The sequence below is a fragment of the Coffea eugenioides genome, chromosome 1 (assembly GCF_003713205.1).
Source record: "Coffea eugenioides isolate CCC68of chromosome 1, Ceug_1.0, whole genome shotgun sequence".
Lineage (NCBI taxonomy): Eukaryota > Viridiplantae > Streptophyta > Magnoliopsida > Gentianales > Rubiaceae > Coffea > Coffea eugenioides.
In genome coordinates, this window is record NC_040035.1 from 24,182,547 (window position 1) to 24,206,359 (window position 23,813).

Sequence of the window (23,813 nt, forward strand, 5' to 3'; positions counted from 1 at the left end):
CGATGGTCCCCGGTGGGGGTACTAACTTCTAGGTCATAAGGTAAACTAGCAGGCTTGATATCAATACCACACATGAAATTAGGGTTAACAAGGGAATGGGTGGCACCGGGATCTACTAAGACCTTCGTAAATCGGTGAAATACGGGGATCGTATCTTCTACGACCTCGGAAGAGTCAGGGACTTGCTGTGGCTCTAGCGAGTACACTCGAGCCGGCACCTTGGGTTTCATCCCGTCTCCCTTAGCTGGTCCAGCGTTGGTCTTTGGCGGTAGTTGACTTCCCTTTCCATATTGTTTTAGGATTGGGAAGGTGGCAAGCTGATGGTCTGCGCTTCCGCAACGCAGACACTTTCCTTCCTTCTTCTAGCAGTTGTCCTCAGTGTGGTTTGGCTTCCCGCAATACCCACAGGGTCCACGGGACGCCGATCCCAAACCTCGCTGGAAACTTCCTCCCTGGCTTCTTCCAGCTGGGCCACCCCTAGACGGAGCCCCTCTACCTGCGCCCGACTGCCTTCCACCTCCGGCTCCCCGTCCGTATTTCGGGGGGGCACTCTTATCCCCCTGCTCGGAACTGCTCCCAGGAAAGTCTCGCTTCTTTGCCTGGAAGTTTCTTACCTGTAGCCTAGCGCTTTCCACAGGCTGGGTTTTATCCACGGCCTCACTAAAAGCACTAATCTGAGCCACCGCGAGGTCCTTTTATATTTCCACGTTCAGACCCTGGATAAAGCGCCTTATCCAACGTTGCTCGGGGATGATTAGCTCGGGGGCAAATTTGGATAGGCGGGTGAACTGGCTCTCGTACTCTGCTACGGACTAGGCCCCCTGACGAAACAGAATAAATTTATCTTCCTCCATTCCTGAACTAGAGGAGGGAAGAATTTGGCGTTGAATTCTCGCATAAAGTTTACCCAGGTCCTGGGCGTTTGCTCCCGTTCCCACTTTTGCCGTATAATGTAAGGCGGCAAAGATGTCCACCATCTTTTCTAGCCACCTTTCGGCCACGTCCGGATCTGGGCCCCCGATAAACTTTGGTGGGGCAAACTTCTGGAACCTCTCGAGAGCCCAATCGTCGCTCTCCACGTGATTACCGGGATTCCCAGGGTTGGGGTTAGGGTTTTAACGCTGTTGCTGCACCACTTGGGCTAGTAAATTAGTCATTTGCTGCATGGCAGCCGCTATTTGGACATTGGGATCAACCTTAGGTTCAGGGTTTGGTCCAGACGAGGTTTCCCCAGTACCTCTTTTAGACGTGGGTTACCTACTCCCGCGTCCACGGCCTCGACCACTACGAGTGCCTTCCATAAAGTCTAGTCGATCTAGGGTAAATCATGATTATAATATAACATTAAAGAGAATAGTAAACGGAAATAAGGAACCAAAACATATACACAACCAAAACATATACACATATACACAACAGTGGCAAACAAGTCACACAGTAACAGTCAGTCAAGTATAATACAAAGGAAGTCCATGAGGGAACGACATCATCAAAAGTTATATATACAATGCTAGTCCAAACGTATCAAAACGGCTAGCTAAGGGTTCTTCCCTGATCTACGGTTCCAATAGCAACAAAAGTGGTTCAAAACGTTCCAGCCTAATTCCTTACCGAGGCCACCGACTCTCCCCCGTGGCTAGAACTAGGGGTGCTCCCCTCGTCAGAGGTTCCATCACTAGGAGCCTCCGCCTGCGCATTGGCGCCAATCACACCTTGGATCAGCGCCTCACACTCGTTAATAATGCCGTCGGAACGGTCTCTAACCTCCCGGATGACATTGGTAAGGCGATGGTTAACCCCCTGCAACTGCTCTCTAAGAGCGTTAGTACGTTCCTGCTCCATAGCTATGTACTCACGGAGCTCCCCTATCCGGTCGGCTTGCATCCTCGTGATGCCTCTCAGCCTAAGCATCTCTGTGTGGTCCCTGGCGGCAGCCCGTCTAAGCCTCCTCCGCTCATGCAGTACCGCCACGACCACGTGGTCCGCATAAGAGTGACTCTGGCAACGCCTACAACGACGGGTCCGACTAGCGGTATACCAGAGCCGGATCGGACCTCCGGGCCTCTCCTGATAATTGACAACGCGCGGGCGTCTCCTAGGTGGCTCACCTCTACCCGCACCACTGGTTCCGGCCATAACCTACAAGGATAGCAAAAGGATTCATATCTTAAACAACGTCAACATAATCACACCTAACGGTACCGTAACATTTCCCTCACAGGTCCTATGGAACAAACTTCAATCTTGCCTAGGTCACTTCTAACCTAGGCTCTGATACCACCTGTGACAGCCCCACTTTCCCCTATGGCGTACCAAAGGGGTTAGCGGACTGCCTGCCCAACTCTCGCCAGGACTAACGAGGCAGTTAAATACGTTCTAAAACGTTCCAGAAGGTAATAGCGCGCTCAAACGAAACAAAACCATGAAATGAAAACGGAATATCGGAGCCGCACATGAACAGTGCCAATCACATTTATACATGTAAGGTTCCCCACTTACAACTCAAAAGATAGTATTAAAATAAAATACATTTAGGTTCCCAACCATCAACGAGTTATACAAAAGTACATTCAACTAGCTCAACTTGGCTTCAAATTCACAGTTTCCAAAAGGTATTCACATCCCTGTAAGGAAAATAAAGGCAATGGAGTGAGCTTTCGCCCAATGAGGTACACTCATGCAGATCAGTAAAGTTCACATAAGCACAAAGTTGCTCAGTCCAAACGTTCAACAAGTAATCCGAACTAACATTACATTTAAATTCAATAAAAGGATACGGGCGGCCCTCAAGGGCCCTTTTCCCTCGCTTGCCGTACTTGATCTCGCCTCGTTGACCCTCCATCAACGCTTAAGGAGTAACCAATATCGTAGACTCCACTTTCACCGATTCCTTCCACCTCACATACCCCTACCGGGCCCGAACTCCATTCAGTGTACAATGGTAATACTTGAGTATACCGGAATCAAGGGTCTCATACCCAATGATTCCATAGAAACAGTCCCTACGGCTTATCAATCTCCTCAATCATGCCCTTGCTGGCTCGAGTCAATCGACCGCCAATGGGGTTGAGCTCAAAATAAACAGTAAGAGTCGTTGGATGCATGTCCAAACGACACCAGTTCAAGTACATTCAAAGACATTCAATTGATACTGTAACAGTCACATAAACCAGTCACATAAACCATTGAGTGTAAGAGTGATAAAGTACACCCTTAACTCAACCAAGCTCATCAGTACATACAAGCATTCAAGCCATAGATTTCAAGTATAGCGAAGCCATGAAGTAACAAGTATGTGAGTAATACACTCACCAATCAAGCAAGGAAAAGATTTCACAGATTGCGGTCCAACGAGCGCCTAGCGTCACCGGCACGCCCTAAAACATACAAGTAAACACAATGAGACTCGAATACGAGTCATAAACCAAATCTACACACTACTATAGTAAGACCATATAGAACGTATAAGTGCAAAAATCAAACTAGGGCATGTGCGGAAATGAAGTTTAGGTTGGAAAGCAAAAGGCAGATTTGATGTTGCTTAGCGGAATGAACACAACTGAAGCTACACTTATCGGATTAAAGTGAAATTTACACCGTTTTGAAGCTAAGGAAAAGTGCTACAGCTTTACTGAAGACCACTCAGTCCAGTTCATAGTGTAGCTAGGTCAAAATTTCAATGTACCAAACCAGAACTGCATAAACAGGTTAGCAAACCGTATTCTGGTTAAATGACCATAACTCAGGCTACCGAAGTCCAATTGGGGCGTTTCCAAGGGAGTTGGAAAGCTAAGACACAGAAATACAACTTTTGTGTTTTGACCAAAGGTTAAATCAGTACGCATCAAGCTAAACAGACACGGCCAGATCGGGTGAAATGTCAACCCTGTTCACCGAACTCTACCTACAGCAGTCCGGGTATTTCTGTATTTTCTCAGGCTACCGAGCTCAGATTGGGCTGAAATTTTACAGGCAACTATAAAACATTATTTTCTACAACTTTCATGTTTTAACCTAAGGCTAATTCGGCCTTCTTCCTATCCAAAAAGTACCGGGCAGAATGGGGTTAATTGAAACCCTAGTCTGGAATTTTCCGCACAAAGTGGAAATTTTCCGCAATTAGCTACAATTTACGCACTATGGCTTCATTCTAGACTATCCCAAGCCATCATCCATGGCCACACAATACTAAACATATAAAAACAGAAAAAATCAAGAATAAATATAAAATTCACCAATCTCAACCAAAAGTCATGAAATAATACCTAAAACCATCTCTTTTACTCACACAAGCCACTAATTTAACATTACTAAAAACAAAAGAGAGGTTCCTTAATTACTCACCTTGCAACTCAAGAAAGGAACCAACTTAACACCTCTTGCTTCCAAACCACTTCACAATCAACCCCACTACTACTCAACTAAAGGTTTTTATGGAGAAATTGGAAGTTTAAACGGTTGATTTGCTAGATTGAGCAAGATTGAGGCAAGAAAGTTGAGAGCTTTTCCCTTTCTTTTTCTTCTTGAGAGGCCGGCCAAAGGAGTGAAGAAAATGAAGCTTTCTTGGTCAATTTTTGTTTAATTGGTAAAGTGGTGAATAGTGGTCAAAATCAAGATCAACTCACCAAGTGACAATTGTCACTCTCATTAAATGCAAAGCTATCCTTTTGTCTCTCCCACACTAATCCATTTGGGAACCTCTAATTATATCTTAACACCCGGTAAAATAAATCCGGTATACAAAACTTAACCTAACTGGCCGAATTTTACCGAACTTTCCACACTAGCGGGTCCCACGTCCGGTATACGCTCTTAATTTCTCAAAGACTAACCGATACTAGAAAAATAATTTAAAAACTATATTTACTCATAAAAATTATCTAGAAAATTTTCCTAATAAAGAAAATGCAGAAAAGCATGCACTTAAATAGAATAAAATCTAGAAAATGAGAAAATTTACGGGTTCTCACACTTATTATTATCACTTCTAATCACATACTTAATATCATCTAAAACTCACTCTTAATCACCACATTTATCGCACTAGTGGGTCCCACATCGATAATGCGTTTCAAATTTAACGTACACTAACTCATACTAGGAAAATGAATTTAAAACTGTACTTGCTTGTAAAAATGCATAGAAATTTTAATATTTTGAAGAAAATTATAAAATGTAGGCAAAGGAATAAAATAATACTGAGAAAATGTGAAAATTTTTGGGTTCTCACACTCTCTCCCCCTTAAGAAATTTCGTCCTCGAAATTTTTACCTTCAGTTGCCTCAGATGACCCCGGAACTTGTTGCTGGTCTACGGCATAAACCTGTGCTGATACTTTTGTTCGGTTTCCTCTTTCATTAGTTTGTTTCGGTTTGGTTCCTTCCACTTGTTGAGTGCTACCCTCTCGTGGCTGTTTCTTCGGGCAATTGCTAAGTTGATGATTGCTACTCCCACAAATCAAACATTTTCCCCTTTTCGCCAGCAATCATTCTCAGTGTGATTTTCCTTTCCACAGTATCCACAGGCCAATCGAGGAGCTACTGTTTGACCTTCTCAAGAAATTTCCTTTGATCCGATCTGACTTTCTTTGGTAAACTTTTCATCTAATGCTCCTAATGTCCAAGGTGGGCGAGGTGAATGGTTCACTTTTTGCACTTTGAAGAGCATTATCTTTTCTCCGGATTCCTCAGGTATGCTGCTGGATGTACCTCTTTTTCGTGTTTGAAAGGCTTTTACTTGGGCTTTCGCATCCTCAATTCTTTGAGCCTTCTCAAGAGCCTCTGTAAAAGTATTAACTTGAACCGCTGCTAATGCCTCCTGGATTTCCAAATTTAGTCCTTGTATAAATCGTCTTATTCTCCTTCGCTCCGTAACCACCAATTCGGAAGCAAATTTAGACAGTCTAGTAAATTTGGTCTCATATTCGGCCACACTCAGGGTTCCCTGACGCAACCCAATAAATTCGTCCTCTCTTCTTTCTTGGACCAAAGGTGGGAGATACTTTTCGTTAAATTCCCTTACAAAGTTCGCCCATGTCCATACCGTCTGTTCTCTTTCCCACTTGGCCTTAATTACATTCCACCACGCTCGGGCTGGTCTTTCGAATTGAAATACAGCAAAATTTACTTGTCTTTGCTCCGTGCAATTCAAAACTGCGAAGATATTAATCATTGCCTCCAACCACCGTTCAGCTATATCCGGATCAGGCCCTCCTTGAAATTTCGGAGGTAGAAACTTTTGGAACCTCTCAAGAGCCCTATCCTCTCCTATCTCAGGATTTCGGGGTTGATTCACTGGCATTTGACCTTGTTGATCTACCAGTCGTGCTAGGATATTTGTCATTTGTTGCATCGCCGTCGCCATTTGATCTCCGGCCTCAACCCTCGATCCATGTTCTTGCTCCGCCACTGTTTCTCTTTCTTCTCTCGGTTCTTGAGCTTACCTAGCCCCACGGCCACGACTAGCTCCACGTCCACGACTACGTCTCCCCTCCATTCCCTTTTCTCTCTTTTGTTTTTCAAAAGGTGATTTAGTATGTAACAAAGTAAATTGACTAGAACGGCAAAATTTAACATACCAAGTTCACAAAAAAACATATCAAGTAGACAAGATCAAATGCAACAAGAACTATACATGTGGATATTAACATGCCACAAGCCAAATACACACGGTAGCAATACAAAGACAAAACAAGAAGATAACACGACAAGCTGTTTCACACTTGGTTAAAATAGCCCCCGTCCGATCTCTTACTTCACTTTCTATTTGAACTAAACGTCCGTTGACCTCTTGTACTCATTCTAGTCAAACAAAGCCTGTGAATGTTCCCAAACTGTAAGTCTTAAACACTTAGTACCACTTCAACTCTGGAGTACTCGGGCACGAGAATCCGAAATAAGATAATTCACATCTCGAGCTGGCCAGTCCCAAGAATAAAGGATCTACAATCGAGATTCCTACCTGACGTACCTATCAATTGTCCTCAAATATCGGGAGAAGATTTAAGGCCTAATAACAATTCATGACTCCATAGCTTAAGCTCCACTTAATTCTTCATACTTATTCACCACTTAGCCCAAGCTCACTTCGCGCAGAGACCACGTGAAGCAGGCTCTGATACCACCTGTGATGGCCCCACCTTACCCTAAGGCGAACCAAAGGGTTCGGCAGACCGCCTGCCCAACTCTCGCCAGGACTCAGTCATACCTCAATCAAATCCGAAATAAAATCATAAGATCAAACGAAATAATAATCCAAAACTTAAAATGAAACTTATATACATTTCTCTCCCAAAATATCGAATACACAAAGGTTCTCAATTCGTCATACGTCCAGCCCGTACCAAGCACTAGGGCGAGAACCATTACAACATCTGAAACTAGTCTAGGCTAGTCATACCGAGCACCCGTCCTCGCTCGCCTTTCCCTGCTAAGGAAAACAAAACTAAAGGGATGAGCTAAAAGCTCAGTGAGGTTCCAAACACATAATCAAACAATAAGTTCAATGCATTAACCATCAAAAACCAATAATTCAAGAAACATTTACAATGGAAAGCAATACTAACACATTCATTAAAAGGATACGGGCTCACAGGGAGCCATTCGTTCATTCTAATGATTAATCGATTTAGTTTTCCTTGTTTGCACTCAAAAGGTTGGATTCAAGGTTAAAAATTGAAAAACTCTCCTCACTCTCTTCCCTCTCCTTGCTCTCGGCCAAACCAGAAAAAAAATGAGGGAAAATGAAGCAAAATGGATGATAAGAAGGTAGGACTTTGGCTTGGTCAAGGAACCATGAAAGACCAACACTTGTCACCACCAATTCTATCCAAATTTTTTTTCCTTTTTCCTTGCATTTTGGGTCAATAATTTCGGCTATAAAGGCTGAGGATGAGGGAGATATTTTGCAACAATATCAAGGATATGTGGTGGTAGGGAAGTGGTAGTCAAGTGGTGTGTTCAATCGGTAACAAACGGTACCCGTCGGTTCAACTTGTTTTTTCTTAAATCGCGTATACTAGGGTTTTTATCTTATAATTCACTAACTTATTATTATCACTTCTAATCACATACTTAATATCATCTAAAACTCACTCTTAATCACCACATTTATCGCACTAGCGGGTCCCACATCGATAATGCGTTTCAAATTTAACGTACACTAACTTATACTAGGAAAATGAATTTAAAACTATACTTTCTTGTAAAAATGCATAGAAATTTTAATATTTCCAAGGAAAGTATATAATGTAGGCAAAGGAATAAAATAATGCTGAGAAAATGTGAAAATTTTTGGGTTCTCACAGATACAATCGATGTTTAGTACAATGTTCCCACGAAAAAATCAAAACGAGATGAAGAGCCGCTGTCCCGTTACAATCCAACCAAGTACAAGTAAACTTTGTTTGACATGAGAGAATACACATTCCCAAAGACATATAACCAAAAGGAAACACTGTACAATTTACATATTAGTAAGTTTACACACCAAAAGAAACATTTTATTAAGATACATTTAGGGATTCCAAATTGTCGAGGAGCTATACCCAAAAGAGCAAAAGAATTTCTAACTAGCTCAACTCATTCTTCAAAACATCGAAGTTCCAAAAGATGGTTCCCTGTAAGAAAAACAATGATAACGGGACGGGGTGAGTTAAAAGCTCAATGAGGTACCAAAAGTATAAACAGTAGAATTCATGAGAAATCACTTTTAGGGAACATATACACATCAAATATGAGAAATGAATGAACACCACAATTTAAAGGATACAGGTGGCTCTCAGGAGCCAGATCCTCGTTGCAATACTTGATCCAGCCTCGTTGACCCTCCGTCAACGTTCAAATAAAGGAACCAGTCTAGTAGAACACCACTTTAACGCCAAAATCCCGTTCACCAAACATACCCCTTACCGGGCCGGAACGCCAAACAGGAACAAGAATGGTAATACTCGAGTATACCGGAATCAAGAGTCTCAATACCCAAAGATTCCCCAGGAACAGGCACCCATGGATTGTCAATTACCTCGACCAAACCCTTACTGGCTCGACTTAATTAACTCCCCATGAAGTTGAGCTTAGATGTAACAAGAAGGTCGTTGGATACACTTCCAAACGACATTATAACAGGCGCAGGTGACAGATTCAAGTATATACAGGAAACAAGCCACACAGGCCAGAGAACGAGTGTGATAAAGTACACACTCGCTTCGTACACAATAAATAGTCGATAAAGACACTCAAATAGCAATTTGCAAGTACAGATAACCATTTTAGCAATAATTCATGGGAGTGGTACACTCACCGGTTCCAGTACAGATACTTCAAAAGTTTTACCCAAAGTGGCTTTAATTGCCAAGAAACCCTAAAATAATCAAGATAAAACAATTATAGTTCGCACATCCACAAACCCAGTAAATGGAATGCATAAATGAGACTCGACTACAAGTCGTATGCCTTCCCAGGTTAAGTACTAGTACAAAAGAATAAAATATGACTTTTGAGCAAAAGATAACAGTTGGTCCTAGGGTTACAAACAACTCCCAAAACCCCTTCATTTTTACCAAGATCAACTCAACTTGAAGGAATCGTGTAGCCCTAAAATTTTGGGCAGCATGCCCTCTGTATTTACCTATTTTTTAGCCATTTACGGCTTCATGTCTGTCCTCAACTTAGTCCAATTCAACACATAAGAAATCTCAATACAATAGCCCTTCAACTAGGCTCAAGTTCATCCAAATACAAAGCAAGTCTAGGAATGTAACTAGAAATCAAGTTTTAAGGACAAAAGTGAAATAGCAGGTTTGATGTCTCCTAGCGTATCGGTCACAATTGGAGCTACGCTTATCGGATTGGGGTACAATTTATACTATTTCGAAGCTAAGATAAAGGCCTACAACTTTGATGAAGACCACTCAGTCCAATTCATAGTGTATCAAAAGTTAAAATTTCAAATTACAGAACCAGCGTCTCACAATCAAACTAGTTAACCACACTATGATTAAATGACAATAACTCAGGTTACCGAAGTCCGATTGAGGTGTATCATATGGAGTTTCGAAGACAAGACATATACCTACATTTCTTATGAAGGTTTCCAAAGCTAAATCATGCATTTTCAGAGTCAAAAATTGAAATCTCCATGAAGACAGAAAACTGTCCGCGAAACAGGGCTTATGGGCAGTCAAGGGTATTTCAGTCATTTCATGGGTTAAAGTACTTTGATCGAGCTGAAATTTTACAGGAAGCTAATTAACATCATTTGGTACAACTTTAATGTTTTAACCTAAGCCTGATTCGGCCTCTAACATGGTCAAACAGAATCGGACAGAACAGGATTAATTGAAACCCTAAACTGGAATTTCCGCACCAAACCAGAAATTTTCCGTAACCAATCATATCCAACATATACCAACTTCATTTTACACTATAAAAAACCATCAACCCATGAATAAACAATAATTACTATATAAAAATAGAAAAATCAATAATAAATCAAAAATCCATCAAAACTCCACTTCCAACCATCAAAGCTACTACAAATCAACATATTTAGCCACAAAAGCCACTAATTTGACATTAACATGAACAAAGAGGAAGTTGTAAGAAAAGTACCTTAACACCTCAAGAAAGATAGTAGCTTAGGGTTTTCCTTCCAAAACAACTCCACCAAGATCTTCAAACTCCCTTAGCAAGTCACTTTTGTGGACTAATTCAAGATTTAACCGGTTGGTTTGCAAGATCTCAGCAAGATATGAAGAATAAAAGTTGAAGGTTTCTTTCATTTCTCTCCCTAAGGAGCTCGGCCAAGAGAGATGAAATGGAGATGATTTTTGGGTCAAATTGAGGTTTTAGTAAAGTTAGGGAATAGTGGTCAAAGTACAAACTCGAATAAGAAAGTGACACGTGGCACCTTTTAAGTTTAAACTTATCCTTTTGTCTCTCCAAGATTAAACCATTTAAGTAACCTCTAATTACCTCTTAACACCTAGTAATTTAATCCCGGTATACAAAACTTAACCTAATTGGCCGAATTTATCCCACTCATCACACTAGCGGGTCTCACATCCAAGATACACTACTAACGTCACATAATCACTAAGAAAATTGATCCACGACAGAATTCTGGCCGGATATCCGGCCGGATAGTTGGCCAGATTCAAGGCAGAGGCTTCTCAATTTTTTTTCAAACCACCAAACCAATCCAGCCAGCAATCCGGATATGCGGCCGGATTCCCCAAAAGCATTATTCACCAGAATTTTTTTCCTTCTCTTCTTCTTTCGGGCGTCACATTTTTCAACTCGAAAGGCATTATCTGATAGCAAAACGTTCTCTACAGAGTGATGAAAGTGATTTTCTCTCTGTCTTCTTCTGCCATCAAAATCTAATGATATCCGGCAAAGGAGTCACCAAAAGATTCGATTTCATATCCAGCAGTGCTGTCCAGAAGAATGTGAATGTTTGGCAGTGAAAAATCGTCCTTTGGATTAGTTTTGTTGAGATCCCTATAATCGACACACAGCCTTACTTCTCCACTATTCATTGGAACTGATACAAAATTTGAAAGTCAAATAGGATAATGAGATGCTATGATAATTCTGGCACTAAACTGCTTCTCGATCTGCTCCTTGATTTCGAAACTTATATCTATCTTAAATTTACATGATTTTTATTTTACTAGTGAAAAATTTGGGTTAGTGGGCAGTATATGAACCACTATATCTGTAGAAATTTTCGAGCATATCATCATATGATCATGCAAATATATCTTGAAACATGGTTAAGAATTCAATCATCTTCTTTCTCTGTCCTTTATTCAAGTGCATACTGATTTTGATTTCTTTAACCTCCGTTTTAGTGCTAATATTTATAATTTCTATCTCTTCTAAATTCAGTTTGGGTTTCTCTTCATATTGTTTAAGAATCATTGAAAGAGACTCAGGTTCCTCGTCGCTATCACTTTCATTTTCAATTTTGGATTTTTCATAATTTCAAATTTGTAAGAGATACTGAGCTTGCAATCATTGGATTTTAGAATAGTGATATCCAAAGGGTCAAATAATTTTATTTTCGATCATCTGAAAATAAAGTAAACATGCACAATAGACAAGTAGCAAAATAATAAAAAAATGAACAAAAATATTTCATTGAATTTAATAGAGCAGATAGACATTTGAACCAGGACCTGTCCTTTGTAAAAATGAAATGTTAATTAACCGAAACTGTTCAGTGGGAATGGGACTTTGATGAGAACATGAAGATCCGGATCCCCTTCAATTCCATGGAAATTCGTTTTACAAGTTTTCACATTCTTATTAGGGTTGATGATGCAATCGATTCAAGAATCATTGAAGATGCAATCGAGTTCAAGAATCATTGAAGATCCAAACCTGTGTCATGCTTATTTCTTGTTATTGTTTATTTAATTAAGTTTTAGCAATAATTGTCAGTTAATTAGAGTTAGTCTTGACTTGAGTTATTTTTGAGTCGTTAATAAGGGGAATAAAGGCTAAGGTCATGTTGACCATAGTTAAGCCAATTTGAGTATGTTAATTTCCTCTTCTAGTTGAGTTACAGTGTTAGGAAAGTAGTTAATTGCTTCCAAATTTGTTTAGGAAGTTGTGTCAAGTTTAGAAACCAAGCCAAATAAGAAAACTTGTAGTGTTTCCAACTTAGATTAGGTTTTTGAGTCTTGGAAGGCTATAAATAGCCAACCTTATGCGATTTTTCAGAAGTTAAACAATTATGAGATGAATAAAAATTGAGAATTTTTCTCTTTCTTATTCCTTTGGGAGCGTCCCTTGATATAAAGTGAGTTGTGTCTCTTTTGTTCAAATTTGGCTTATCAATTCAAGACCACGTTGAATTGTGGCACCATTCTACCAACACATCTTGGTTCGCTATCTTGTTGAGTTGTGGGTCGCAATTAGATTCAAGGTTGGCAATTTCATGGGTTAGAGAGGTCAAGGTTATTCCATCTTTGTATCCATAACCTGGTTGACATAGATCCTTCCGCTACCTGTGCAATTCATTTCTTTGAGAGCGAGAGTTTGGAGAATCGAGTTCGCAGCAGTTGGTATCAAAGTTTCGACTTTTGATCTAGATTAATATCTATTTCTTTTCTTATTTATCTCTTTGTTTTTCTTCCAAACCCTACCCGATTAAAATGAAAAAGAAAAAAAATTCTATTCATTGTTCTAGGGTTTAAATCTTGTGTGATCACCTTTGTTATCGTTTGATTAATTCTTATTTTGTGACAGCCCCACCTCCCCCTAAGGCGAACCAGAGGGTTCGGCGGGCCGCCTGCCCAGCTCTCGCCGGGACTCAGTCGTTCACTACATTCCTCAAACAGATTACAAGATAAAACTCAAATATTACATCAAATTCTCCAAAAATTACATGTCATAAGCGAAGCGGAAACAATTCTCAACTATACATAAAATGATTTCCAAATCCAAATTGTACAAAACATAGGCCATCCAATCACGTGCACAAGTACTACAAGCCCTTCCTTCGCCTTGAGCCCTGTGGAGGGGAATAAAATATTTTTGGGGTGAGCTAGAAGCTCAGCGAGTAACTAGTAAAATCAGTAATCAAATCGGTTTAACAATAGTTCATTTCAATGATGTCATAAATCAAATGATAAGTCCAGAAACAATTACAACATTTACAAAACATTAAATATGGAGTATCAATAATTCAAGAAACATGTACAATGGAAAGCGATAGTAACATTCATTAAAAGGATACGGTCCACATGGAGCTATTCGTTTGTTCGTTCGTTCCCCTGACTTTTCCCCTTATTCCTCCAATTGTTTAAAAATACATTTTTGTAAGTAGAATCCCTCATTCATCCTTTTGTTCGTTCATCCCTTTTCCGGACATTGACCGGACTCCACCCATCCGGACGTTGTCCGGACTCCACCCATCCGGACGTAGCCGGACTACAAGGTAATACTCGAGTATACCAAATTCACCCAGGGTCACCATATCGCCCGACCGAGTCCGCTTCTGGCTCGAGTCGATCGGTAACAAAGGGTAGTGGCCAGTTCAGCCAAAAGGCTTACATTCATGCACAAGTAACATTTAATCCTTAATCATTGAAAATTTCACATTTATTTTAGGTCGAGTGCGATAAAGTACACACTCGCCCAGAAAACTCGTTTTAACCATCATTGAAAGCACTTAACACATTATCAATCCATAATAACAAGCCAATAAGTCAAGGAAATATATCAAACAAGGAACACTCTCATATAAGCACGCATGATATGCAAGAAAACAGTTCAAAAGTAACTTTGGAAACAGTTCAAAAGTAAATATTGCAAGAAACGTTTCACAAGTACTTTGGAAATAGTTTAGGGTCACTCACCTCCACGGCTCCGAAATCATCCAGCATATAACATTGCCTTGCTCAAATCCAAGTCTTAGATCACAAACTCAATGCAAACAAATCCCTTCAAAGTTCGGACAGCACTTCCCCTGAATTTGCTAACTTTTCCAGCCATCATGGCTTCATTATTTCCTCATTCCAACCCAAAGGTACACACACAACAACAAGTTCATCCAATAGCCATTCAGCAAGCTCCAAGTAGTACTAGTACAAGTCAAGCTAGGAAAAAGTCCGGAAATGAAAGTTAAGCTCAAAACCAGAAAAATAGTTTTGACGTCATTTTGCGGTAATGGTACCAAAGGCACTACGATTGTCGGATGAAGGTACAAGACCCACCATTTCGAAGCTAAGAGACAAGGATACAATATTTCAGAAGGTCACTCAACCCATTTCCGAGTGTAACCAGGTCAAAAATGCAAGATACCATACCAGAATCACAAAAACAGATTCACATAACGCATTCTAGCGGAAACATCATAACACAGGCTATCCAAGTCCAAATCCAGAAATTTCAAAACCAGCTGAAATCTAAGAAACAGGGATACATTTCATCAGAAGACCTCAACAACCAATTCCGAAGCATTCCCAACCACAATAACCAATTACAGGCGCAATTCCTACATTCGGGTAAAACCAGAACAGCAATAGTAATTTCCACTTTTCTCACTCTACGCTACTCCGATTGACCTGAAATTTTTTAGAAACCTCTAAAATGTAATTACCTACAACTTTCATGTTTTAAGCCAAGGCCAATTCGGCCTCTAACTGGGAGCTAAAAATTCGGGCAGAATGTTCCTTCACAAAACCTAATTTTCTGAAATTTCTTCCAAACCAGAAATTGGTTGCAATTAATCACTTTTTCCACCTTCTAGCTTCCTTAAATATCATTTCCAATCATAATACATAACCACATAATCATACTCATATTAAAACAGAAAAATCCCCAAAAATAATAAAAGATCATCCATCCAACCACAACTCAAAATATAATCCATCAAACCATCTCTTTAGCCATCACAAGTCACTAATTTAGCATAATCAAGAACAAAGAAAGGATGGCTAGACATGATACCTTCAAATATCAAGAAAGGTGATGACTTAGGGATTTTTCTTCCAAAACAACTCCACCAAGAGCTTCAATCTTCCTTAGCTAGCAAGTTTTATGGAGTGATTTGCAATTTAATCGGTTGGAACTCAAGATTTGGACAAGAAATTGAAGTGCAAGATGCTGGATTTTCTCTCTCTTTTTCTCTCAAAATTTCGTCCAAGACAAGCTAAAATGGAGAGAAATTGGGTCCAAATTGGTTTTAGTAAAGTTAGAAAAGTCATGGTCAAAAGTCAAGGTCCAATGGTTTTGTGACAAATGGTCCTTTAGGGTTTTATTCTTATCTTTTTGTCTCTCCAATACAAATATCTTAACACATTATAAAATAATATCACTTAATACAAAATTCCAACAAGTTGTAAAAAATATAATGCATTTACCGCACTAGCGGGTCCCACGTTCAAAATACATTTTTAATTACTCAAAAAACTAACCGATACTAGAAAAATCATTTTAAAACTATCTTTGCTCATAACTTTATCTGGGGAATTTTTCTAATCAAGAAAATGTAGAAAAGGCGGGCGTTTAAAAAATAAACCCTAGAAAATTAAAAAATTTCCGGGTTCTCACACTTATACTTTTCGAGGCGTCACATATTTCTTATTGAGTCATCTTTGTTTGTGTTTTAATAGAGCCAACAAAAAAAGAAAAAAAAGACTGTTCATCGGGGGGGGACTGTTCACGGTGGCACTGTAGCAGTACTATTCATCATATTTTAGCAGTACTGTTCATCCTAATTTTTTTTTGCATACCTTGTATTTTTATCTTGTTGTTCTTCAGTCTAGTAGTTGATTTGGGTTTTTCTTGAAATTTTTAGATTGTATTGTTGTGATTCTTGAAACTTTAGTTCATCTTCTTGAACTTGGAATTGTGGCTGTTGTTTCTTGATTTGAATTGAAAGAAAAAGAAAAAAGAGAAAAAAACTTGATCTCTGAAAAAAAAAGAAACAAGTTATGGGAGGGATCATAGTCCTGAATTTGGAAACAAGAAAATAGTCTTGAATTTGAAAACCTAATTTGACTTGGATTGTTATCAAAATCTGGTCACATAAATCCTTGTCCAATTTGGTTTGCTAAGCAGCTTGAATTACACTTAGAAAATGTGATGACCCCATTTTCCCCTAAGCCGAACCAGAGGGGTTAACGGACCGCCTGCCCAGCTCCCGCCAGGACTACGAACCCGGAACACATAACACGAAACTAATTTACGGGGAAAATTCAATAAAACAAGCGATTAACCTTTATTAAGCTACTCTGACTACCACACAATTACCACGGAAGAAAGTGTAGCGCTCGAGCACTCGAATTGGGCAAGAAAACAAAAATGAAAATTTTGCCGCGGATGAACAGTGACGGGCCACGTCACTATCCGGCCAGAATCTGGCCGGATATGGGGCAGTGGCCAAACCCCAATAGGGGTCGAAATCCCTTGTCAATCCGGCCGGAAGTGGTCAAGAGCGATAAAGTACACTCTTGACCTATTCAAGCTATTCAAGTCACATAACAAGTACATTCAACCATTCAATGATACACTCACCAAGCAATCAAGTAATTCACACGTTCGCGTCAGATGCAGGCCCCGGACCACCGGTACGACCTAAAACAAGCAAGAGAACATATTTGAGACTCAAACACGAATCAACGTCTTGATAATGAATTACTAGTACAATATACAAAAGTGAAACGGGGTGACAAAGGTGGGGAATGCAAACAACTCCAAGATTCTTCCATTTCTATTCAAATCCTTCTCAATTCAAGGGCACCTCCATTCCTAACCAATTGGACAGCATTTCCCCTTCACTTTCTTCACATTTCCAACTTAACCAACAACACTTAACTCATACAAATACAAATACACTTATATGTCATAAACTAGTCCATTCACCCTATTGGAATCACAAAACACTCAAGTGTACATCAATTGCTAGCATGAAAGCCATACATAGAAAAGCCCCAATTCACTAAACCCTAAAAACCGGAATTCCTCACAAATGCGAAAATTTTCCGCAATCAACCACCACTAACACATATAGGCTCCAAATTATTCAATATAAAGCCATCACACCTTACAAATCATGAGAATCCATATAAAACAGAAAATTCCTCAATAAATAGAAAAATTGCCACAACCCATCCATAAGTCATGAAATAATCCACAAAATGGCATCTTTATTCACTAATAACAACCAATTGCATCTTATAACCAACAAGGAAAACAATTCCTTACTCACTTACCTTACAATTACTAGATACAAGGTAGATGGAGGTCTCTCCCTTCAAACAAAAACCACCAAGCACTTCAATCACTCCTAGTAAGAAGGTTTTATGGAGGAATTCAAGAAATAAACGGTTGGAGTTCAATATTTAGGCAAGGAAAAGAAGGAAAATTGAAGAAGTTTCTCTCTTCTTTTCTCTCTAGTTGGCCGGCCAAGAGGATGAAAAATGATGAAGAATTTTGGTCAAAATTTAATTTAGTAAAGGTGCAAGACTAGTCAAAATTTTAACCTCCAATGGAATTGCAACAAGTGGCCTTGCCAAGCTTATCTTAATTCCTTGTCTTGCAATGCTTAATTACACTAGCTAACCTCTAATTAACTCATAACACAAGGTAATAAAGTCTCTGTATATAAATTTTTTTCCAATTACATTTTTACGGTACCGATCGCCCTAGTGGGTCCCACAACCACTATACACCCCTAAAAACACAGAAAATTACCTATATCTAGAAAATGATATAAAATCCATATTTTCTCATAAAATCCCTCAGAATATTCACATTTTAAAGAAAACACTAAAACTAAGCCTAAAACCTAAAATAAAATGTCTGGAAAGAAGAAAATTTTCGGGGTCTCACACTCTCTCCTCCTTAAAGAATTTCGTCCTCGAAATTTCTCACCTGAGTCAATAAACAGTTCTGGATATTTTGTTCTCATCTTTTCCTCCATCTCCCAGGTTGCCTCTTCGACTCCGTGGTTCTTCCACAGAATTTTCACCAGTGGAATTTGTTTATTCCTCAGCTCTTTAACTTTTCTATCAAGCACTCGCACTGGTATCTCCTCGTAAGTAAGGGTTTCATCAATTTCGATTTCTTCCGGCTGGACGATGTGAGTCGGATCGGGGTAATACTTTTTGAGCATTGACACGTGGAATACATCGTGAATCCGGGATAGGTTCGGCGGCAACTCAAGTCGGTATGCTACTTTTCCAACTCGCTGAAGAATCGGAAAAGGTCCTATGTATCTAGGTTGGAGTTTCTTTCCTCTGCCGGCAGTAACACTCCGTAACGGGGTAATCTTAAGGAATACATGGTCTCCAACTTCAAACTCCAGATCTTTCCTTCGGTTATCGGCGTAGCTCTTCTGGCGACTTTGAGCTGTCTCGAGTCCTTGACGGACTAACTTTATCTTTTCTTGGGCATCCTCCATCCAAGGAATGACGGTAGGTTCTAGGATCTTCTTCTCTCCCACTTCATCCCAATATATCGGTGAACGGCACTTTCGTCCATAAAGAGCTTCGTACGGTGCCATTTGGATTGACGAGTGGTAGCTGTTATTATAGGCGAATTCCACTAATGTCATGTGTTGACCCCAATTACCCCCGAAATCTAGAATGCACGTTCGTAACATATCCTCGAGGGTCTGAATCGTCCGTTCTGACTGTCCATCCGTCTGCGGATGATAAGTGGTGCTCAAATTCAGCTTTGTTCCTAAAGTCTCCTGAAACTTTTGCCAAAATCTGGACACAAAACGTGGGTCTCGATCGGAAACTATGCTCACGGTCACCCCATGCAATCTCACAATCTCCTCCATATATACGCGAGCTAACTTATCCATGGAATACTTCATATTCACAGGTAAGAAATGAGCCGACTTGGTCAATCGATCAACGATTACCCAAACGGCATCATGTCCTTTTTGGGTTCTAGGTAGTCCAGAAACAAAGTCCATGGTAATATGTTCCCATTTCCATTCGGGTATCTCCAAAGGCTGCAGTAGTCCCGAAGGTTTTTGATGTTCGGCCTTAACTTGCTGGCACACTAGACAGGTTTGTACGTACTGAGCTATCTCTCTCTTCATCCTGTCCCACCAGTATAATCGTCGCAAGTCATGATACATCTTGTTACTTCCTGGATGGATTGTATATTTAGATCGATGAGCTTCCTCCAAAATCTCCCTTTTCAAGTTTTCATCATTAGGCACCACTATTCGATTCCGAAACCTTAGAATCCCCTCAGGGCTCAAGTTAAAATCGGGAGTTTCTCCTTTCTTCACTTTTTCTACCCATTTTTGAGCTGTTGGATCCTTAATTTGAGCCTCCTTAATCTTATCTAGAAACATGGACATCACTCGTATATTCCCAAAGGTTATCCTATTATGCCCCAGTTTTGGATTCCACTCTCCAACAGTTCCTAATAATTCCCACTCTTTCACCATCAACCTAGAAATTTGAGCCTTACGACTTAGGGCATCGGCTACCACATTAGCCTTGCCCGGATGGTAGTTAATGGTATAATCATAATCCTCCAAGAATTCCATCCACCGGCGCTGTCTCATGTTCAACTCCTTCTGGGAAAAGAGATATTTGAGGCTCTTATGGTCAGAATAGACTTCAAAGGTCACCCCATATAGATAGTGTCTCCACTTTTTCAAAGCGAAGACAACTGCGGCCAGCTCGAGGTCATGAATGGGATAGTTTTGCTCATGGGTTTTCAATTTTCTAGAAGCATAAGCTATCACATTTTGGTGTTGCATCAACACGCACCCCAAACCTTCTCTGGAGGCGTCAGTATAAACAGTGATACCGTCCGGACCGTTAGGTAAGGCCAGGATAGGGGCTATAGTTAACCTCCGCTTCAGCTCTTGAAAGCTGGTTTCACACTTATCACCCCATAGGAATCGTCCACCCTTCTTTGTTAAATCGGTTAAGGGACTGGCAAGTTTCGAAAAATCTTTAATAAACCGCCGGTAATAACCTGCCAACCCTAGAAAATCTCAGTGGGGTTGTCAGGTCTCTTCCACTCAGTCACCGCCTCTACCTTGGCCGGATCCACAGCAATTCCCTCCTTTGAAATCACGTGCCCCAAAAAAGAAACCGTTTCTAGCCAAAACTCACATTTGCTAAATTTAGCATACAACCGGTGCTCCCTCAGGGTTTGTAGGACCTCTTTCAAATGTTGTCCATGCTCCTCCCGGGTTTTTGAATAAACCAATATGTCATCGAGAAAAAGAACGACAAATCGGTCGAGATAGGGTTTGAAAATCAGATGCATGAGGTCTATGAAAGCGGCAGGGGCATTAGTCAGGCCAAAAGGCATCACGGCAAATTCGTAGTGCCCATACCGAGAATTGAAGGCAGTTTTAGGCACATCTTCCTTTCTAATCAACAGTTGGTAATACCCCTGTCGAAGGTCTAATTTTGAGAAGACCACCGCACCTTGCAATTGATCAAATAACTCATCAATGCGGGGTAGTGGGTATTTATTCTTAATGGTCACGTTGTTCAACCCTCGGTAGTCAATACACAGTCTCAAGGTCCCGTCATTCTTTTTAACAAAGAGAACAGGTGCCCCCCAAGGAGATCCGCTCTCGTGAATAAACCCCCGGTCTAGAAGGTCTTGCAACTGTAATTTCAACTCTTTGAGTTCCGCTGGTGCCATTCGGTAAGGAGTTTTGGAAATAGGAGAAGTCCTAGGTAAAAGGTTAACTTCAAACTCAATTTCTCTTTCTGGAGGTAGATTTACTAACTCGTCAGGAAAAACATCTGGGTATTCACTCACCACCGGTACATCTTCTATCTTCAGTTTGTCGGTAGGAGTATTAATAAGAAAAGCTAGGAACCCTTGCGCCCCTCTACTCAATAATTTCCTAGCTCGTATACTCGAAATCATAGCAGATGAGGCTAGACTACCCCTCACATCTAACCTCAAAGTTGCCTCCCCAGGAATACGAAATTCTACTATTTTCCTCTTACAATCTAATTGGGCATCATATCGAGCGAACCAATCCATGCCCAGAATCACGTCATATCCCTTTATGGCTAAACTTATCAGATTCCCCAATAACTTCTTCTCACCTACCCAGATCTCACAATTTGTATACATTTTGCTAGAAATCAAGCATTGGTCCCCCGTAGGAGTACTAATTTCCAGCTCAAAGGGAAGAGTGACAGGGTTTATATCAATTCCACACATAAACTCGGGGTTAACAAAGGAATGGGTGGCTCCAGGGTCTATCAAAATTCTAGCTAGGCGGTGGAAGACAGGAATCGTACCTTCCACTACCTCGGCCGAGTCAGGAACTGGACGTTGTTCGATGGAGTACACACGAGCGGGCACCTTCGGTTTAGCTCCTTCTACCCGTGACTGAATTGAGGTAGCTTTAGATGACTGCGTAATTCCTTTCGCTTCTCGTGGCTGGACCGGACAACTGGCGAGCCGGTGCTCTGCACTCCCGCATCGTAAACACTTATTCTGCTTCCTCCAGCAGTCATCCTCCGTATGGTTTGGTTTCCCGCAGAAGCTACACGGCCCACGAGAAACAGTGGCGGAACTCCCCTGTGAGCTGCTCCTTTGCGGGCCTAGTCCCGGTTGACTTCCTCGAGAAGGAGCCCCTCTTGCCGTACCCGAGAATCGTCCCCCTCCGGCTCCCCTTCCAAATTTAGCAGGGGTACCTTTATCCCCTTGAGTTGAGCTACTCCCAGAAGCTCCACGCTTTCGGTTTTGAAAATTCCTCACTTGAAGCCGGGCATTCTCGGATCGTAAAGCTTTCTCAACGGCATCACTGAACGTGGTGATCTGGGCTACGGCCAAATCCTTTTGAATTTCTATATTAAGCCCTTGAAGGAAGCGTCTCGCCCTCCTTTGTTCAGTCAGAATAAGTTTAGGGGCAAACTTGGACAAGCGTGTGAATTGGCTCTCATATTCGGCCACCGGTTGCGTGCCTTGGCGTAGACGAATAAATTCGTCTTCCTTTTTCTCCTGAACCAATGGCGGAAAATACTTGGCATTAAATTCCCTGACAAAGTTCGCCCATGTCCTTGGCATCTGTTCTCGCTCCCACTTTGTCCGGATAATGTTCCACCAAGAACGAGCGGCCCCTTCGAGTTGGAAAACCACAAAGGTCACTTGCCTCTCGTCCGAATAGCGCAAGGTGGCAAAAATGTCTATCATCTTCTCCAGCTACTGCTCGGCTACGTCCGGCTCCGGTCCTCCAAGAAACTTAGGTGGAGAAAATTTTTGGAATCGTTCGAGAGCTCGATCCTCGCTCTCGACATGATTTCCAGGGTTCCCAGGGTTGCCGACTGGTGGATTAGGGTTAGGGCCCTGATGTTGTACCACCTGGGCCAGGAGATCAGTCATCCGCTGGATAGCAGCGGCTACCTGAATATTGGGATCCATTTGGGGCTCAGGATTTGGTTCGGGCATTGAAGCTCCCGTACCCCGTTCAGTCGTGGGCTGTCTACCCCCACGTCCCCGTCCTCGGCCACTACGCGTGCCTTCCATCAATCTAGATCAATCTAGGGTCCACATATAGACATAACTACAAATATAGCATCAACGGTAAAGGGTACACACCCCTTATTACATAACAATAAACATAATCACTTAACCAAACAATAACTTCATAAGACATTTAAGCACATAACACATATTCATAGTACCCACAACAAGATCAAGTATTTACCAAAACAGTCAGTCAAGTACAAACAGGGAAAGCCTCTTACGGAAAAGGGCAACAACAAAAGTAATATACACAAAGCTAGTCCAACGTACAAAACGGCTAGCTAAGGTTCCTTCCCGGCTTACCATTCCGTATCCCTTATATATACAAGAGTCAAAATCATCCAAAATGGCTTAAGAGCCAAGCCCTAGCCTACCGTGGGGCTAGAGGACCCACCCGCCTGGGCGGGTTCACCTCCAACCCCGCCTCCAATGCAAGAGCCCTCATCGCTCTCGTCTCCTAACAAGTCATCACATAGGTTCAAAATCGATCCCGCTCTCTCCCTCAGTTGCCTCGCCCTCTTGACCATACGTTCGCGTGCCTCTCCAAGTTGCGTACACAAGTCGTCCATCCTATCTTGACTCTCAACCAGGTCATATTCCAATTCCCTAATTCGCTCGGCTTGCCTCTTGTTGGCCTCCCTTAGTTGGTTCGTTACGGCTTCTAGCCTCTCATTATCCTTGGCCAATTCCTTTCTTTCCTTGACCACGGCCAATACGACGGTATTGGGGTAGGCAAACTTGTGACGGCACTCACAACACCGAAGGCGACTAGCCGGACTCCAGCGTACAGTGGCCCCTCTCGGCCGGATTTGGTATTTG

At 41.3% G+C, this 23,813-nt stretch overlaps 1 protein-coding gene across 1 annotated transcript; it reads right to left on the reverse strand.

Annotated features, from left to right (window-relative positions):
• Positions 1 to 362: 362 nt before the first annotated feature.
• LOC113769237 lies at positions 363 to 22,661 on the reverse strand. The gene is made up of 6 exons (XM_027313704.1): positions 20,606 to 22,661; positions 19,151 to 20,474; positions 18,390 to 19,039; positions 17,729 to 17,802; positions 1,612 to 2,139; positions 363 to 692 (listed from the first exon to the last, which is right to left on the reverse strand). Exons 1-6 carry the CDS (start codon positions 22,659 to 22,661, stop codon positions 363 to 365), a joined length of 4,962 nt encoding a protein of 1,653 aa, XP_027169505.1.
• Between the last annotated feature and the right edge of the window lie 1,152 nt (positions 22,662 to 23,813).

Coding starts and splice junctions, on each gene's coding strand:
- LOC113769237 (XM_027313704.1), bottom strand. CDS start 22,661: ATGATAGACATTTTTGCCACCTTGCGCTATTCGGACGAGAGGCAAGTG. Junction 20,475..20,605: donor GTATGCTAAATTTAGCAAAT/GTGAGTTTTGGC, acceptor GAGATTTTCTAG/GGTTGGCAGGTTATTACCGG. Junction 17,803..18,389: donor AGAACTGTTTATTGACTCAG/GTGAGAAATTTC, acceptor CCTTCTTACTAG/GAGTGATTGAAGTGCTTGGT.